The sequence below is a fragment of the Petaurus breviceps genome, unplaced genomic scaffold (assembly GCF_028583685.1).
Source record: "Petaurus breviceps papuanus isolate PSGF00001 unplaced genomic scaffold, PetGlider_PUasm1.0 370, whole genome shotgun sequence".
NCBI classification, from domain to species: domain Eukaryota; kingdom Metazoa; phylum Chordata; class Mammalia; order Diprotodontia; family Petauridae; genus Petaurus; species Petaurus breviceps.
In genome coordinates this window covers 413,531-431,021 of record NW_027186297.1, presented here as the reverse complement: position 1 = coordinate 431,021, position 17,491 = coordinate 413,531, and the positions used below count along the sequence as shown (strand labels likewise).

The 17,491-nt window shown below is 52.6% G+C and overlaps 1 protein-coding gene across 2 annotated transcripts in view; it reads right to left on the bottom strand.

Moving 5' to 3' along the window:
• The window catches only part of TTC38 (tetratricopeptide repeat domain 38), a 29,795-nt gene that overhangs the window by 6,770 nt on the left and 5,534 nt on the right, over positions 1-17,491 (bottom strand). The window contains exons 2-11 of one of the 2 annotated variants that reach the window (XM_069099314.1): positions 14,658-14,735; positions 13,538-13,619; positions 12,084-12,255; positions 10,845-11,018; positions 10,313-10,388; positions 8,482-8,601; positions 6,814-6,873; positions 4,707-4,745; positions 3,285-3,366; positions 2,487-2,652 (exon numbers count right to left, since the gene is read on the bottom strand). In XM_069099314.1, the coding sequence (XP_068955415.1) occupies positions 2,487-2,652; positions 3,285-3,366; positions 4,707-4,745; positions 6,814-6,873; positions 8,482-8,601; positions 10,313-10,388; positions 10,845-11,018; positions 12,084-12,255; positions 13,538-13,619; positions 14,658-14,735 (1,049 nt within the window). The remainder of the gene's footprint in view (positions 1-2,486; positions 2,653-3,284; positions 3,367-4,706; positions 4,746-6,813; positions 6,874-8,481; positions 8,602-10,312; positions 10,389-10,844; positions 11,019-12,083; positions 12,256-13,537; positions 13,620-14,657; positions 14,736-17,491) is intronic. The other variant, XM_069099315.1, reaches the window with a different exon arrangement.

The following is a 17,491-nucleotide window of genomic DNA, read 5'->3' as shown; positions in this document are numbered from 1 at the left end:
GAGATGGAGAGAAAGATACAGAGACAGTGAGAGAGAGAAGAGACAGAGAAAGGGAGGGAGGGAGAGACGGAGAGAAAGAGACAGAGACACAAAGACAGAGAGAGAGATAGAGGAGAGATAGGAGACAGAGAGAGAGAGAAGAGACAGAAGGAGAGGGAGGGGGAAAGAGAAGGAAAGGGAGGGGGAGAGAGATAGAAGAGGGAGGGAGGAAGGGGAAGAGAGAGAGAGGTGGGAGAGAGAGAAACAGAGAGAGAGAGAGGGATAGGGAGAGGGAAAGAGGGAGGGGAGGAGGAGAGGGAGGGGGAGAGAGGGAGAGAGAGAAAGGGAGGGAGAGAGACAGAGACTGAGAGACAAACGGACACTAGGGCCATGGTCTCTCCAATCCTGAAAGAACCATGATCTCAGTTGGAAGCCCCCGCCCCCACTCCCCTTGGCGTTCTTGCTCCCTAGGAGCCTGGGTCTCAGGGAGTTTCTGAGCCAGCCTTGGAGATCTAGAACCATTTCATCCAGGAGGGTATTTGCCAAAGCCAATGGCAGGTCCGTTACTACAGAACCTCAGAGCTGAGGGGGTGCACCAGACCTCAGTCTAACTGGAGCGAGAGCCCCCTTTCAGCCTCCGCCAGAGGCACCCCCACCCGTGGCAGGACCCCGTCTCCCTTTGGGATAGCTCTTGCAGTCGGTCAGTCTGTATTTCCAGTTTCACACTGAGCTGTCTGTCTGGGCCTTCCCCTTGCTAGCTCTCCTCCATGGACCTGACAGCAGCAGCCTGGCCCCTCTCAGGCCATAGTCCCCCAGGCCTCCGATGGGGCCTTGGAGGTGCTGCCCCTGTGCTATGGCTGCCCTGTGGCCTGTGGTCAGCCCAGGGGCCTTGGCTGGTGGGTGCCCAGATGGCTGTCAGGCCCAATGCCCAAGGTTTTCAAGCTTCTGGATGGCTGAGAGGGAACTGCCCGTACATAACCTATGAACCCACAGCCATCTGTGATGTGGGCCAGTCTCCTGCCCTTTCTACAAGCTGAAATGATTGCCCTGAAGCCAGAGAAAGGGAGATGGGGGAATGGAGACCAGCCCCCGCGCCCAAACCCAGACCCACACGGGCTGTTACGTTCCCAGGGAACCAGGGACGAAGCCGCTGCGGTCCTCGGAGAGGGATCTGCAGGGAGGCCCGGAGCTGGCTCTGAGGGAGGACGAGATCTGCATGCACCCTATGGCCCCAAAAGATTGACGAGGTTTGCCACCGAGGGAGGCGTTGAGTCCCTGGAGAAGAGGCTGCTTGCCACGAGGCGGCGCCCTCTGCATGCCTTTTCTAGACAGGCAGTGCGAGCTGGGACGCGTCCACACTGGCTGTAGGCTCCCAGGGGCCAGGACCTCAGGGCTGGGACACGCCTAGCCTCCCCCGCCCAAATCTCCCTAGCATCGTCAGAGGCGCAGCTTGGCTCGGCCTCCTCCGCTCTGGCTCCATGGTAACCGTCTCCCGGGCACACCCTCCTCCCTGCCTCGGTCCTCTGCAGAGGTCTGCTCCTGCTCCAACACCCGCAGGGGCTCCCTAGGGCTTCTGCCTGGGATTCACGGTGTCCCCAACCTGGTGCCATCCTGTGTCCACACTGCTCCCGTCTCTCTCCCCCCAACCCAAACCCCGCTCCTGGCCAACCGCCGTCTGCCTTCCTGCCTTCCCTTCTGTCCTGGTTTCGTCTGATGAGACCTTGAAGGCCTCCTCCTCCAGGAAGCTTCCCAAGGGGCTGCTCCCTTGACTTCCCGAGGGCACCTGCTCCTCTGTAGCGTGCTTCTTGGGTGTCTGGGGGATAGGGGTGAGCCGTGTGTATTTGTAGGTTGTAAGCTTCAGCGGGGCTGGGATCATGTCCGCCCTACCTGGGCTGACCCCACGGAAGTCATTTGTCCTATAAATGCCCCTCCCCAAATCCTTGCTAAGTAATCTCCCGGACTCTGTGTGAGGAGCTTTGCAGGGGCGGGGCCCCCTCTCTCTGGAGGCAGCCCGACCCTCTTGCCAAAGCTCAGAAGGTTACAAACACTTCTCTCCCAGCGAGTTGGGGTCCCCCACTCTGTTCCTTCCTCCCCTTTGTCTGAATCTGTCCTCAAGGTCCGAGTAGAGCAAGGCAAATCCTTCCTGTTCAGGACAGCCCTGCAGATGCTTGAAACTGGCCCCCCTCCCCCAAGGCTTCTCCTCTCCAGGCTGATCATCCAGATCCTTCAACCAGTCCTTGTATGTCACAGACTCAAGACCCCTCACTGTCCTCCTGACACCTGCTGGGGGATCAAGTACCTGCCTGAAATGGGCCAACCCCCAGATGGGCTCTGACTGGGGCTCTCCTGCCACAAACCTCCCCAGAAATGAGGATTCTTCCCATTTCACTGGAAATCTTCCGGGGGCAGCTGGAGCTGCCTCTCTCACCCTCCTCCCCAGGGGCTTTAAATAATGAGGGGCAGAAGGCTGGACCCATCGCCTAGTGCTCCCGGCCCCCCTTGCTTACTGGCTCAGTTCCTGAAGGGTGGTCAGGAGCTCCTGGACGGTGCCATGGTCTTTGGCCCCCAGGAAGGACATGAGGAAGTGAGCATCATTGAAGAGCAGGATGTGGTCCCTGGAATGCGGCTTGGTCACTGGAAGCACGGCTTGCCAGCGATCTCCCACGTGCACGCCTGGGCACAACACAAACTCATTTAGAGAAGGCAGTCACAGAAGAAACTGAGGCTCAGAGAGAAGGGACTTGCCCAAGGTCACACAGCCAGGACATGTCAGAAGCAGGACCCCCCCCCCCTCGGTCAAGTTCCAGTTGTCAAAATCCTTCCTCAAACATGGTTCTCTGAATTCAGTGGGACATCCCGGCCACTGCCTGCCTCCCTCCTTTACTCCCTAGCTCTGGGCCCCGTGCTTTTCTCGAGGTAGCCCAAGATCATTCCAGCTTTCCTGACTCCTAGCTCACCCGGCTAAGGCAGCTTCAGCTTGCAGTCTCCTAAGAAACCAGGATCTTTTTCAGACAAACTTATCCAGTCAAAGCTCCTCTTCCACTGACTTGTGAAATTGATTTTGGGTCCAGTGTAGGACTTTACATTGGTCTCTGTCAAATTTCATCTTTTTAGATCTGGGCCAACGTTCAAGGCTTTCTGCCACCCTCCTTTGAGTCCCTGGAAGGCTGGGTAAACCTGCTGCCTTTATGAGATTTATGAAAGTCACTGGTGAAAATGTTGGGCAGTGCCAGGCCAAGAACAGATGCTGGAGCATTTCTGGAACACACCAAGCCAAGAGAAGCAAGGAAGGAAGCTGGACTGACCTTCCATCTGAAGCCTGTACAGCATAGAGCAGCTGTCCACCATGTCTAACATGGATCCACTCGACAGAAACCTGGGTTCAATCTGCAACACAAACATTTCAACGTAGGCCGTGGGATAGTCATTGAGGAGCCCCCTCCCCAAGGGTCTTCGAGAGCCCTACCAGCGCTGCCAGGGCCAGGCTCTTTTATTCTGGGTGACTACAGAGTGGCCTGACAGAGATGGCGCAGCATGGCGGAGAAAGGCCGGAAAGGAGCGACGGTGTGACCCTGAGCAAGTCACCTAACCTCGCTCTTGTGTCTGAGGCGACTCTCCAGGACAGTAAGTTACAGATGAACTACTTATTGGCCACTGTGGAGGCAGTGTCCACCCTGGGGGGGTAGCCACACTAGCGAAATGGACAATAATAGATAACATTTATCTAGCTGCTGTGTGCCAGGCATTGTGCTGAGGGCTTTAAAAACATAATGTTATTTGATCTTCACAACAACCCTGGGGAGGTAAGCGCTAGTGTTATGGTCATTTTACACATGGGGAAACCGAGGCCGGCGCCAGTTAAATGACTTGCCCAGGGTCACACAGTTAGTACGTGGCTGATTTGAACTTGGGTCTGCTTGACTCCAGGCTGAGGGCTCTGGGAACTGTTGGTCTGTCTGGAGATTTCATCTGAGTGCTTGATTTTCTCATAAAGCTTAATGTAATGTCTTCAATGATGTTAAGTCCTCACTATAGAAAACTTTGTGGACAAGAAAGGGTTCTAATTGAACTTGTTTGCTCATCAAACACGTATCCAGCAGCCGCTGTATCCTCAGAGTCGAGGGAAGATCCCCCCCTCCTCCCCCCTGCAAAGCAGGACGAGACAGGAATTCTTATTTCTATTTCAAATGAGAGCCAGGGATAGGAAGAGGCAAAACTTTTGATGGAAAGACATTGGGAGGAAGAAGACAGACCTGGAACCTGACCCTAGTGCCTAGAGGCTTCCTAAGTGTTTACTGACCCATTCTTGGAAGGGGAAACTGAGGCCCAAAGAAATGACTTGTTCAAGGTCACTGATAAGGTTGGCCCCAGGGCCTCTGTCTTCATACCTGCCTCTCTTTCCACAGGAAGAGGCTGCCTGCCTTGGGCAGTGTTAACACTCCCTGGTCTTGGGGATGAAATGTTTTATTGACCTGAAGCTTCTTTCTGGGTAAGCCAGAGTCGAGGACCAGTGTATGTACAATTCAACATCACTAATGGGACCCCAACGCTATATCACTGATCAGGTGAAATGTGGTGGGACTGCTTTGAGGGAGGCCTTGGGGAGAGCCCCCTCCCCCAGCACATTCTGCCACAGCTCAAGGCAGGGATGACTCCCTGGAGCCCCCCCTCCCCCAGGACACTGGCTGGGCCTGGAGTAAAGGGCAGGGGTTGACATAAGGACTTACGTGCTCATCATAAATCGTCAAAGCAGCCTCGTGTTCACCCTAAAAAAATAAGGAGACTTCGAATGATGTTTGTCCAACTGGACATGAGAAGTGGCTCCTGAAGCCTAGGCCAATTCCTGACCTTGGGGCGCTGGCCTTGGGGGGGACTGAGATGTGACCAGGGCAGGGTGGGCTGTGCTGGACTCAGCATGTTTGGCTTAAAAGTTTTTGGCTTTGTTTTTTCCTCAGTGGAGGGAGAAGAAATACATTTTTTTTTGGTAAATTGACAAAAAAATTAAATGAAAATTTAAAATGTAATTCTTGAGAAATTGAGGGACCCCAGAGGCAGAGCTGGAAGAGACCCCGGAGGTGCTCTGGTCTGATGGGCTCATTGTTCAGTGGAGGAGCCCCCAAAGGGAAGGGACTTAGCCAGGGTCTCGCAGGAGTCATGTGGACTTGGAACTCAGGGCCTCTGACTCCCAAGCCAGGGAGTGCCCTGCCCATTACACTCCCCAGCTTCCCACATCAATGGAAAAGAGAACAACCAGTCGATTCTCTATGGTGTAAGGTCAAGTAGACAAGACTGGGGTCAGGAGGGACCAGCCTGAATCATGGCAAGGCTACGTCTCAGCTGTGTGACCCTGGGCAAGATGCTGGCTGTCTGAGTCTCCCTTTCCTTTCTGGCAATATGAGGGCTACAATGACAGCCTTCCCAGGTCTGCAAGTGGAGAGAAGCCCGGTGATCCCAGGGGGTGAATGAAGGGAACGGAGCCAGTCTAGGTCTCAGGTGAGGAAGCTGACCCCCTTGAGAGGTGGCCCTGAAGCTGGGGGCCTCCAGACCAGCAGGACACAAGCAACCAGGGAAGGTGCTCTTGGGCGACCACTGGCTCACTTCATCCTGAGAGTTGCCCCTCCCAAATGACCCCCCTCTGGAGGGGCAGAGGGGGAGCAGACCAGCTTCAAATCCACAGCACTCTCACCCCCCTGGAGGAGGAGGGGGCTCAGTGAGCTTGGCCCCAGAAGAGGAGGCACTCCCTGTGGGCAGCTGCACTGAGAACAGTGCCAGGAGTGCCTCAAAAAATGCCAGGTACTGACCATTTGTCTATATGTTTATTGTTAGGCTTGGCCAGTCAGCACCAGAGACAGCACCACAACACAGGGGGCCTAAGGCCAGGCAGCCTTCCTGCTACAACCTGATGGCTCCCTCCACACACCTCCTGCAGTATACTGAGACCCAAGAGTGACCTTAAAATTGGACCTGAATCCACAAGCATTGGTTAGGCGCCTACTGTGTACTAGACCCTGTGCTAGGTCCTGGGGATACCTTGCTCAAGGGGCTTGTGAGAATCTTTGAGGGAGATGAGGAGCTAGCCCAGAGGCAGCTAGTGAGCCCTCTGTCACTGGAGGTAACCAAGGAATTATAAGAATAGTTGGATGGGTTTGCGGAGCACTTTATATTGTGAATACACGTATCATACCTTACGACCTTGGTATTATTTCCCATCTACAAAGAGGATCTCATTGGATCCTCACAACCACTATGGGAGATGGGAGCTGTGATCATCCCCATTTACAGATGGGGAAATTGAGGCAGAAAGAGCTGAAGAGATTTGCACGAGGTCACATGACTAGGAAGTGTCTGAGGCTGGACCTGAACTCAGGTCCTCCTGGTTCCAAGCTGGGTCACCCAAAGGAGATTGGGGGCTGGCTGTCAGAGATGCGGGAGAGGGGACCTCTAGACATGCTACAAGAAATGTTTTCACTTAGGGCAAAAACCAGTTGAGGAGGGGATGGGCATCTGAGGGGCTGGTGCTGGGCTGGAAGGCTGGCCTGAGATGTGGTGCTGTAGGGCAGGTGGAGCTGGCGGGGTGAGGCTGGGGAAGACTCTCCCCATGGGAGGAAGTATGGGAGTGTCACTGCCGCCCGTGCAGTGGGCGCCCCAGGGCAATGCACCGTTGGCCCAGCCTGGCTTCAGCTTGGTGAGCCCCTCCCACTCTGGGACCCCCGAACCACAGGCCAGCAGGCTGGCGGGACACTAGCACATGCTTAGTACCAGACATGACACTCAGCTGCCACAGGAAGGAAGGGGCACTGCTGGGCAGGGCAGCCAATGCCACTGGCCACTTACCTTTTCTATCAGGTACAAGGCCCAGTGCCAGTAGTTATGACAGGCGAGCATGTCGCGGTCCTGTGAAGGGAACAAATGCATCATGGGGAAGCCTGACCCTTTCCTTGTCCTTCAAAGCGCCACTCAGGAAAGATGTGGGAGGGGGCAGGAGGGTGGGGTGATGCTTCGGGGAGACTGAAACATTGGAGGTGCTCCTTGCAGGGTCCCCTATGGAGCCTGGGGATGGGGGGCAGGAGGCACTTGGAGGGGGTTTGCAAGGATTGAGGAGGGGGGCTGGGGGAGGACCCAACAGAAGGCCTCTGGAGGCCATCCTGGAGGTAGCGAGGAGACCTGATGAAGGCCTAGCGTTGGGGGGCAGAGTGGAGGCAGTGGGTAGGGCAGGGGGGGATGCTGATGAGAGCTGGGTAGGGGAGGAGTCTGTGCAGGCAGAGAGGAAGGGTCAAGGCGGCCTTTATCTTTGCCCAGCACAATGACCCTATACAGTTGGTGTAGATCGCTTGTCAAATCCAACTGGACCAAACTGGAGAGAGCCCAAAGCTGTGGCAGAGGTTCTGAGCCCCATGGAATGGCAGGGGGGGCAGGAGGAGGAGAGCCTGGCTTGGAGGGAGGAGGACCAGGTCAGTCCGGGGCAGTCCAACCAGTCAGTCAATCCACCAAGCTCTGCGTATGCAACATCTGCGTATGCCTGGGGAAGTGTCCAGCTGGCGGAGGGCCAGAGAGCTCAGGAGGGAGGTCAGAATCACTCACACTCACACACTCACACGCAGAGATTACACTTGTGGAGAAGGAATAATAATGATGACCAGTAATGGCCAGCATTTATGCAGCACCTACTGGTTAAGGGCTCTGAACTGCATGAAGGGCTCTACAATGGCAACTTCGTTTGACCCTCACAACAAGCCTGTGAGACAGGTGCTCTTAGGATCCCCATTTTTCAGATGAGGCAGACAGAGGTGAAGTCATTTGCCCAGGGTCACACTAGTCAGTGTCTGAGGCTGGATTTGAACTCAGGTCTCCCTGACTTTGGGTCCAGCACTCTGGGCATTGTGGCACCTCCAGATGCCCTAAGTACCAGTGAAATGACCATAATCAGCCAGATAAGCTCATCTTATGGCAAGCTAGGTGAGTGAGGGACCAAGCGGGATCCAGGCCCTTCATCCCTCACCTCCACAGCTACAGATTGCAGCCCATCCTCCTGCCTCCCTGAGCCCCTCTACCCACGGACTGGCCCCTCCATCCTGCTTCTTTATCTCAGATGCCTTCTGGACCGGGGGACCCCCCATTTTAGTTGTTTTATTAATATCCCCTGCTCTTCCTCCTCCCCCTCCCCCTTATCCCCTGGCCTCCCAAAGAAGCATCTCAGGTTTGTCCCAGCAGGCCAAGGCATCTCCAAAACCAGGTTCAGAGAAGGACAAGAGAATCTGCTCTCAGAGGACCAGCATGCTAAACGAGGGGGCTACAGGGATGAGCTCTGCAGGCACAGTGACTCCAGAGACCACCTAGTAAGGCAGAGGGTGGCAATCTGCACCAGTGGAGGGAGGATGCAGAAGAGAGGAAGCAAGAAGGCTCACCCATTCATTCCTCTTGCTCCCCCAGACCCCGACGTCCTTGGCCCTTAATGGGCTGAGTACAGGAGCTCGTGCAGTAATTAGGGGATGGGGCCTTTACCTTCCAGTTGGATTCCGAGCTCTGCATGAAGGACACCCCATCCTTGATCTCTGCTTTCATCTCGTAGATGTGGGCCATTGTGTGCACTGACCAGGCGTCTGTGGGATTTATGGACAGAGCCTGTGGGAATGGAAAGGAGGAAGGAAATGATTCCTCCAGCTCAGCATGGGCTCTGTGCCGCTGGCAGGGGCCTCAGGGGGCACCTCATTCAGCCCAATCAGGACATACACAATTCTCAAGATAACTCTCCGGATAAGGGGGGGGGGACAGCCCTCCTGTGAGGCTGACTCCTCCTTGGCCCCCAATGCAGTCCCCTGAGTCAAGGCAGCTCATACCGGCAGGAAGGGTTTCCTTATGCCCACCTTAAATTTGCCCCTTTTCTCCTAGTTATGACCTCAGGGGTCAAAGGGAACCCTAGGGCTCTGGGTCATGGGTCCTAGACCTAGAATTAGCACTAGAAAAAAGAGGCCTCAGATGGCCTTCACCAGAATGCAGGCCTGTCTCACCAGAGCTGGGCTTATGCTCATTCTACAGATGAGGAAAGTGCGGCTGTTGCAGGGGGGGGGGGAGAACTGAAGGGTCCATGGTCACAAACGTGGGCTTCCGGGGTTCTCTCTGAGCCACCAGGTGCTCAAGAATGCTGGCCAGGCAATTTGTTGTTCAATTGTGTCTGACTCTCTGTGACCCCATTGGGGGTTTTCTTGGCAGAGATACTGGAGTGGTTTGCCATTTCCTTCTCCAGCTCATGTGACAGATGATGAAACTGAGGCAGGCAGGGTGAAGTGATTTGTCCAGGGTCATGCAGTCAGGAAGTGTCTGAGGCAGGATTTGAATTCAGTTCCTGACTCCAGGCCCGGCACTCTAGTCGCTGAACCACCCAGCTGCCCAGTCAGCCCTCACCACACACTAGCTCCTGCCCTTATTGCAGGCAGATGCTTCCTGTCTAATTCTTGCAGGTCTAAAGAACAGGAATATTGCACAAATGTGAGGTGGGGATTTCAGGAGGGAACCTGCCCATCCGGGGGGATGTCAGTAGGAGAGAAAACAAAGCAAGAAACCTGCCTGGGGTAGCTGTGTAGCCATTCATTCAACATGCACTTGTTAAGCACCCACTGCATTCCCCACGAGACACAGAGACTAGATAGGTCGGTCTTTGTATTGAGGGAAAGCTCAGCCTACTAGAGAGATCAGATGCCTTCATTGAGCACATCTAATAAATCCTATGCTGGCAGGGCTGTGGAAAAGCCGCCATGCTCCCTGACACATCTGCTAGACACAGGAATTGTCACTGTCTGTGGGGAGAAGCTGCCCAGGCCCACTCCTGAGAAGCCTGGGAAAGAGCCACACCTCCAGCAGCTGGCTCCTAATCCCTCCCCATGAAGAGGATGCTTTACAGGGTCCAAGGCACGGTCCCTACAGCAACCCTGGGAGGGAGGGGGCAGATGCTCCCCACTTATGGGCCATGGAAGCCAGTCACATGGCTACCTGGATTGGAACCCCCACCCTCAGACTCCAGCTGGGTCTTCTTTGCGCCTCTCCCCTCTTCCTTCCCTACCTTGTCTCCTGTCTTTCCACGTCTCTGGGCCATTGGCTGCAGACTAGAGCCCCGATGAGGGAGGGGGTGCTTTCTTCACGTTTATTTTCCACCCCCCCCCACCCATGCCAAGGAGGGTGCCTTGAACACAGTAGGTGCTTGAGAGACTTGACTGAAAGCACACCAAGGATTCAAGGCTAGCTGGGCGCTGGCGGCAGCCCTGTGGGGCTGGGCTGGGATCGTTCACTCTCACTACAGAAGGAAGAGGGAAGGGGCCTTGGGGGTGAGCCTCTTTACCTCTTTGGCCAGCTGTTCTGCTTGATCATAGAGGTTCGTTTCCATCAGTCCAAAAGAATAAATACCTTTCACGTAGCTGAGAAAGGGAAAAAGAAAAGGAGCCTTTTACCAATCAGTCCACATTTATGAAGCACCTACTATGTTCCAGGCCCTAGGGGCATTAAGCCCAGATCTCTGAATGCGCGGCAGCTCCTCCCCCACCACAATGACCCATTTACTTTTAAATGTTTGTGTTTACTCAAGAGTCTACACACAGTAGCCTCCTCCCAGGAGAATCAATCAATCCACAAGTGTGCATGCAGCGGGCCTACTATGTACCAGGTTCTGGGGATGCAAATCAAGACTGGTCCTGTGTGCCCTCATGGTTGGCACATAGTAGGGATTCAATCAATGCTTGGTGACTGACCAATGCCAACCCCATATGGGCACAAGCATCTCCTTCTACAATGCCCTGCCCAGTGGGCATCCGGCTCCTACTGTCCCAAGGGCAGCTGCTTCCTCCCACAGAAATCCTGGGCAAGAAGATCCCTACCTGCTGAGGGGAATGCTGGGAGTCCAGTGAGGAAAAATCCGAGCCACAGAGTCCCTCATCTGGGGTTGATACCCCAGGAAAAAGTAGGTGTCATGAGAAAACTTCAGAGCAAGCATGTCAGTGGGGTAGTCCTGCAGAATCTGTTCCCATAAGGTACATGCTTTCGGAAGGCACCTGGAAGGCAAAGGGGGTGTTGGGGAGAGGCCATGGGTGGTCTGGTGCTGAGCAGTCGCAGGTACTCCCTCCATGGCTTCCTCTTGGCATGCAGGAGACCCTTAGGCGTGTGCTCAGACAGGACCTCCCAGACTGGAAAGGCTCTCAGAACTGTCCTGGAACTGGGTATTTGGCAGACCAGAGATGATGGCCCCAGCCTGGCCACAGAGGCTTGAATTTTCAGCCTCGGTCACTCTCAAAGCCCATGTACTCAGGAGGAACCATCAGCACCCACGCCTGAGATCCCCTAGCTCAGAATGACAAGGGAAGGAAGCTGACCCTAGGAGGAGGGACCACTGCGGCTGAGCCTCTGAGGAGGGCAGAGCTTTGAGTAAATCCTCTGGCTGACATGGAGAGCTGGCAGCAGAGAAATCAGACACCGTGTTGTCCGACATTTTATCCCACGCTACATAAATCACAGCCCAAGACAACATTGCACTGGCACCTCCAAAGGGGGCCACTTGGGGGGCCACAGCACCCTCCAGCCACGAGAGGCAAGGTCACTGGCTCGCCAGGCAGTGGTCAATGACTGCAGCCCACTCCCCAGACACATTGAGAGGGGTTGGGGATTATCAATGGTGCTCTGAAACTAACCATGGGTGAAGCCCCTGTGGAATCTTTTTAAGTGGGAGAGGCCTATATTTATGCCAGGAAGAGTCATAAGATGTCAGGGTTGAGAGAGGACCTAGAACATGGAATGTCAGAGGTGACAGAGCTCTTAGAACAAGAAATTCTGATCTTGGAGGGGCCTGAGAACAGGGGAGGTCAGAGGTGGTTGGGAGCTTAGAACAGGGAAGGTTAGAGATGGGAGGGACATTGGAATCTATATCAGAATGTCATGTTTGGAGGGATTCTGCTATTGTTGAGGCCCCCTCCCCCCATTTCCAACTTGATCTGACCAGGCTGGTGGAGCCCCTCCCAGCCAGCCTTGGCTCCCTCTTCACCATCCTCGGCAGAGAATGCCCAGGGCACACAGAAGGTGCTGGTCACAGTCCCCTTGGGCCCCAAGCAGCCCGCGCTTCTCACCCCTTGGCAAACATCTCCACAGCAGCCACATGCAGCTTCTCGCGATCGGTCAGCGGCTGTTTCCTGGAAAGCTCTTTCATGGTCTCCATGGAGAGACGAAGGCCTTGGTCCAGCACCACTGAGGTCCCCGTGCCAATGAGCTCCAGGCCATTGGCGATGACGTGCCCCATCACTAAACAAAGCCGTGAAAAGCCACGAGTGACCACAAAGGGTGACCAGGAAGGAGAGATCCTCCACGATGCCCCTCCTGCTTGTGGGTGGGCCAGGCCTGATCACCCCCATTCCACAGATGGGGACACTGAGGGGCAGAGGGGGGCCCAGCTCTCAGAAGTTCAGGTTCCAAAGGTTAAGAGTCTTGCCTTCTCTGCTGAGATCAGCACTGGGGGACGAGCTTCTTCCCTGAGAGTTCCCTGAGCACAGGGTTCCACCATGTGGCCCACAAGCCTGAGGGCCATTGAACTAGGTTAAAATGCAATTGGGAAATATTGAACAAAATAAGTAGAAATACAGTAAGACACAGGTCCCATCCCATTCTGAACTATGCCTGCATGCTGCCACCCCAGGGGTCTTCCTGGTGGGTGAGGGCCCCCCTTTCTCCTTGAGGTCTACACTGAAGTGTCTCCAGTCATGTTTCCCAGAAGGAGCCGTGATGAGTCTGGGGACACTTGGGAGGGGTTTGGGCAGATTTGGAGGAAGGAAGGGGGCTGACCTCGAGGACGGTGTTACTGGGCACAGCCTTTGGGGTCTACAGAGCTCAGCTTGGACAGTGGATGGTGCTGGGGACACTCCTCAAAGTCCACCAGGCTGTAACCCCTTCTTTTCTAACTCCCCAGGGTGCATCTGTGTCCAACACCAGCCCCATCCTTTCTCAGTCTATTTGTGGGGATCCTGGGCAGCTGACCCAAGATCTCCTTAAAGCATGGGTTTCACTGGTCACTAACTGGGGACTCCTTATTCCTACAGGGATCTGAGAAAATCTTGTTTGGCATCAAAACCCTCACAACCGGCCTTCCCCACCCTCCATTCTTCTTGCACCTCAGCCTGAGCCCTGCAGTGCACAGCCCCCTGCCCTGCCTCATTACACTTCCCCCCATCCTCCAGGCTCTGCCCCCCCCACCCCTCTGTTTCACCTCCCCCATCCCCCAGGGGATTTGCCCCTCTGGTCCCCCTTGGGGCATCCCCATCTCCTGCCCTCTGCATTTGCCCTGTTGTGCCCCAGGCCAGCCCTCTAGGACTGTTTCTTATTTGCCCTGCATAATCTTCCGTGTTAGACTGTGAGGTCTCTAAGGGCAGGGGCTGTCCTCCGCCTTCCTCTGGATCCCAGGAGCTTAGCCCAGAGGCCCGGCGGGGGTCTCCTTGTAGTGAAGCAGTGTCTTGGGGTTTCTATAATTCATACAAACTAAATACTGAACAGAACAGAGAAAAGAAGCAATGGCCTGTGTCTGGGACCTTACCGAACGTTGGGTCCGCGGCCTTTAATTTTGAAATGCATCCTTCCAGGCCACCGAGACTCTTGTCATTGGTCCATGTCACATACTGAAATGAGGAAAGACATTCTCAAACCCAGGGTCTTTGTGCCCTTGGGATCTGGGGCTGCTGAGTCTCCTGGAGCCCTGGCCTGATGTCCTATACTGCACCTGCCAGAAGAGGGCTTGGGGTCCCATCTCCCACACTGCACCTGCCAGAAGAGGGCTTGGGGTACTACCTGACCCTGACTAGACTATGAGGCTCCAGGTCTTCCATGATCTTGGTCCCCATGAGAAAGCTGTCAGGCTGACAAAGTAATTTCCCCACAGCACCCTCTGAGGGGTCATTCCCATTTTATAGATGAGGAAACTGAGGCAGTGAAGGAGGTGAGATGAGCCATCCACAGGCCTCAGTTTCCCTCTCGGTAAAGCAGAAGAGGTTGGGCTACAGGGATCTGAGATTCCCTCAAGCTGCAGGGTTTTGGATTCTGGGATCCAGCCTGGTCAGGAAATATCTGAGATGGAGCTCAAACCCAGGTCTCCTGGCTCCAAGCCCAGCAGTTTTTCCATCAGGCCCCCTGCCTCTGTCAATGCATCAGAGAGTGTCATAAGATCAGATGAGGAAGATGCTTTCCAGTTAGGAGCAGGACAGAAGACTTTGTGGGGGAGACCCCAAAGAATGAGGATGAATTAATAGGTACAGGGGAGGGAGGTCACTTCACTCTGGGCAAAGGCAGAAAGGTGGTAGAGGACAGGCTACATTGAGGGCACAGGAAGTTGCCCAGTTTGGTGGGTGGGCAGATAGGGGGCCTCGAGGTGCTGAATGCCAGGAAGGCAGCTTGAATTTCACCCAGAAGGCAACAGGCACTATCCAAAGGACACAGCCAGACCCAGGCAGACAGAGAATGTGAGTATTTGGCTCTAGGCCTCTATTGGAAGTGATTGAACTGTGTCAGTCAGGGGTGGGGGCCTCCTGGAGCCACCAGACCCTGCCGTCAACTAAAAAAGCATCTCTAAGGAACACGATTGTGGGGCAGGTAAGGAACCCCTGAGACTCGTCCCAACCAAGGGCAAGGTCTGAAAAGACCCTCTCTCTCCATGGCCACACCTGGGTCAGAGAGGCATCAAAGAGCTTGCAGGCTTCATTACTGGTGGTTGAGAGAGGCAGGCCTTCATCCTTCCAAGCCTGGAGACAGGGAGAGGGAAGGGATTATTAACTGATTTAAAAGAAGAAAAACCAGAAAAACGTGCATTAAAAAACTACAACCCCCACCACCCAGACAATTATTTTCTAGGCAGGCTCTTTGTTTAGGTAAGAAGGAAGAGAGAAGTCATCTCGTAAGTAAAGACTGTTTGGTGTAGTGGTATTTTAAAATTTTTTATACTGGTATTTTAAAATTTTTATTTTCAATTTAAAGAATAAAACATGAAGAGGTTTTAGCCTCAGGTCTGACCAGCTGCTGGCTGGAGGGCCTTTAGATCACCAGCAGTTGTGGTGGTTTCCAGAATTACCAACACATAGATGCTAAGGTCAAAGTGAGAGGTCAGTGCAGTGTGGACTTTGGGATCTGGGAGTTTGGGAGTACGTTGGCCTCTTCTCCTGGGGCAAGAAGCCACTGAGGGCTTCAGTGAAAGCCACCCCCACATGGCAGCTTCAGCTTCTGGCCTGCAGAGTGTAGGGGGACCAAACAACCATTCTGAGGTGTAATCTCTCTTGCTTTAATCTGCTTGAATCTGGATTGCTGTCCAGGGTGGAGGTCCTAGGGTGTGTGACCAGCTTGCCAGAATGTGTGGAGGTTTCAGAGAGGGCATCCAACTAATACTTTCAGCAGCTGGGAAAACCCCAACGATTGGGACAAAGCTCCCCTGTCTGGTAACAGAGTCCTACTGTGGCAAAAAGCTCAAAAGTAAAATAATTGAGGGACAACATGAGCAAGCAAAGGAAGCAAAGCAAACAGAGCAACCCAACTTTACACTCCTATTTTGGGGACAAAAAGGATCAAAGCATTGAACAGGAGGAAGACAACAAAGTCAGAACTCCTGCACTAAAAGCTTCCAAGAAAATTACCAGCTGGTTACAGGCCATAGAGGAGCTTAAGAAGAATTTTGAAAACCAAATAAGAGAAGTGGAGGAAAAATTGGGAAGAGAAATGAGAATGATGCAAGAAAATTATGAAATGAGAGTCAACAACCTGACTGAAGAAAATAATGCCTTAAAAATAAACTAACTCAAATGGCAAAAGAGGCTCAAAAAGGCAATGAGAAGAAGAATGGCTTAAAAAGCCAAATTTGCCAGATGGAAAAAGAATCTCAAAAGCTCACTGAAGAGAATAATTCCTTTAGAATTAGATTGGAGCAAATGGAAGCTAGTGACTTTATGAGAAATCAAGATACTATTAAACAGATCCGAAAAAATAGAAGGCAATGTGAAATATCTCATTGGGAAAACCACTGACCTGGAAAATAGATCCAGGAGAGATGATTTAAAAATTATTGGACTACCTGAAAGCCATGATCGAAAAAAGAACCTAGAAATCATTCTTCAAGAAATTCTCCAGAATAATTGCCCTGATGTATTAGAGCCACAGGGCAAAATAGAGTTTGAAAGAATCCACTGATCATCTCCTGAAAAAGATCCCAAAAAGAAAACTCCTAGGAATATTATAGCCAGGTTCTGGAGTTCCCAGATCAAGGAGAAAATATTACAAGCAGCCAGGAAGTAACAAATTGAATATCGTGGTAACACAATCAGGATAACACAGGATCTGGCAGCACTGAGGGATCAAAGGGCTTGGAATATGATATTCCGGAGGTCAAAGGAGCTGGGATTAAAACCAAGAATCACCTACCCAGCAAAACTGAGTATCATGTTCCAGGGGAAAATATGGTCATTCATTGGAATAGAGGAATTTCAAGCATTCTTGGTGAAAAAACCAGAGTCGAATAGAAAATTTGACATTCAGATACAAGAACCAAGAGAAGCATGAGAAGGTAAACAGGGAAAAGAAATCGTAAGGAACTTATCAAAGTTGAACTATTTACATTTCTATATGGAAAAATGATAATCGTAACTTATGAAACTTTTCTCAGTGTGAAACTAGTTGAAGGGAATAGATATGTATATATATATATGTATACATACATATGTATGTCTATAGAGGAGGGTATATGGGCATATGAATACATAGGTGGGTGTGTGTATATGTGTACAGGTATACATAGAGGGCACAGGATCAATTTAATAGGAAGGGATGATACTTAAAAGGTGAAATTAAGAGGCGAGAGAGGAATATAATGAGAGGAGATGGGGAGAGACAGAATGGGGTAGATCATCTCATATAAAAGAGGCAAGGGAAAACTTTTCCAATGGAGGGGAAGAACAGGAAGGCAAAAGGGAATGGGTCAACCTTATTCTCATTGAATTTGGCTTAGGGAGGGAAAGACATACACACTAAATAGGGTATCTCACCCTACAGGAGAGTAGGGGGGAAGGGGATGAAAGGGGGGATGATGGAAGGGAGGGCAGACTGGGGGGGAGGGAAGTCGGAAGCACCCACTTTTGAAAAGGGACAGGATCAAAATAGAGAATAGAACAAGTGGGGGGTTGGATAGGATGTCTTTCACAATATATTCACTATGAAATGTTTTGCGTAGCTACACATGTACAACCTATACTGAATTGCTTATCTTCCCAGTAAGGGTGGGTGACAAGGGAGGAAGGGAATGAATCTGGAATTCAAAGTTTTAAAATCAAATGTTTAAAAAGTATGTAGATGATGATGATTATTATTTTACATGTAACTGGGAAATAAGATATACAGGCACTGGGGCATAGAGATCCACTGGATTCTATGGAGGAGGAAGGGGGGAAAATATGGGAGAGAACATATTGGAGGAGGGGATATCCAGTGGGATAGGTATTTTGGGGTGGTGGGTAGGGGA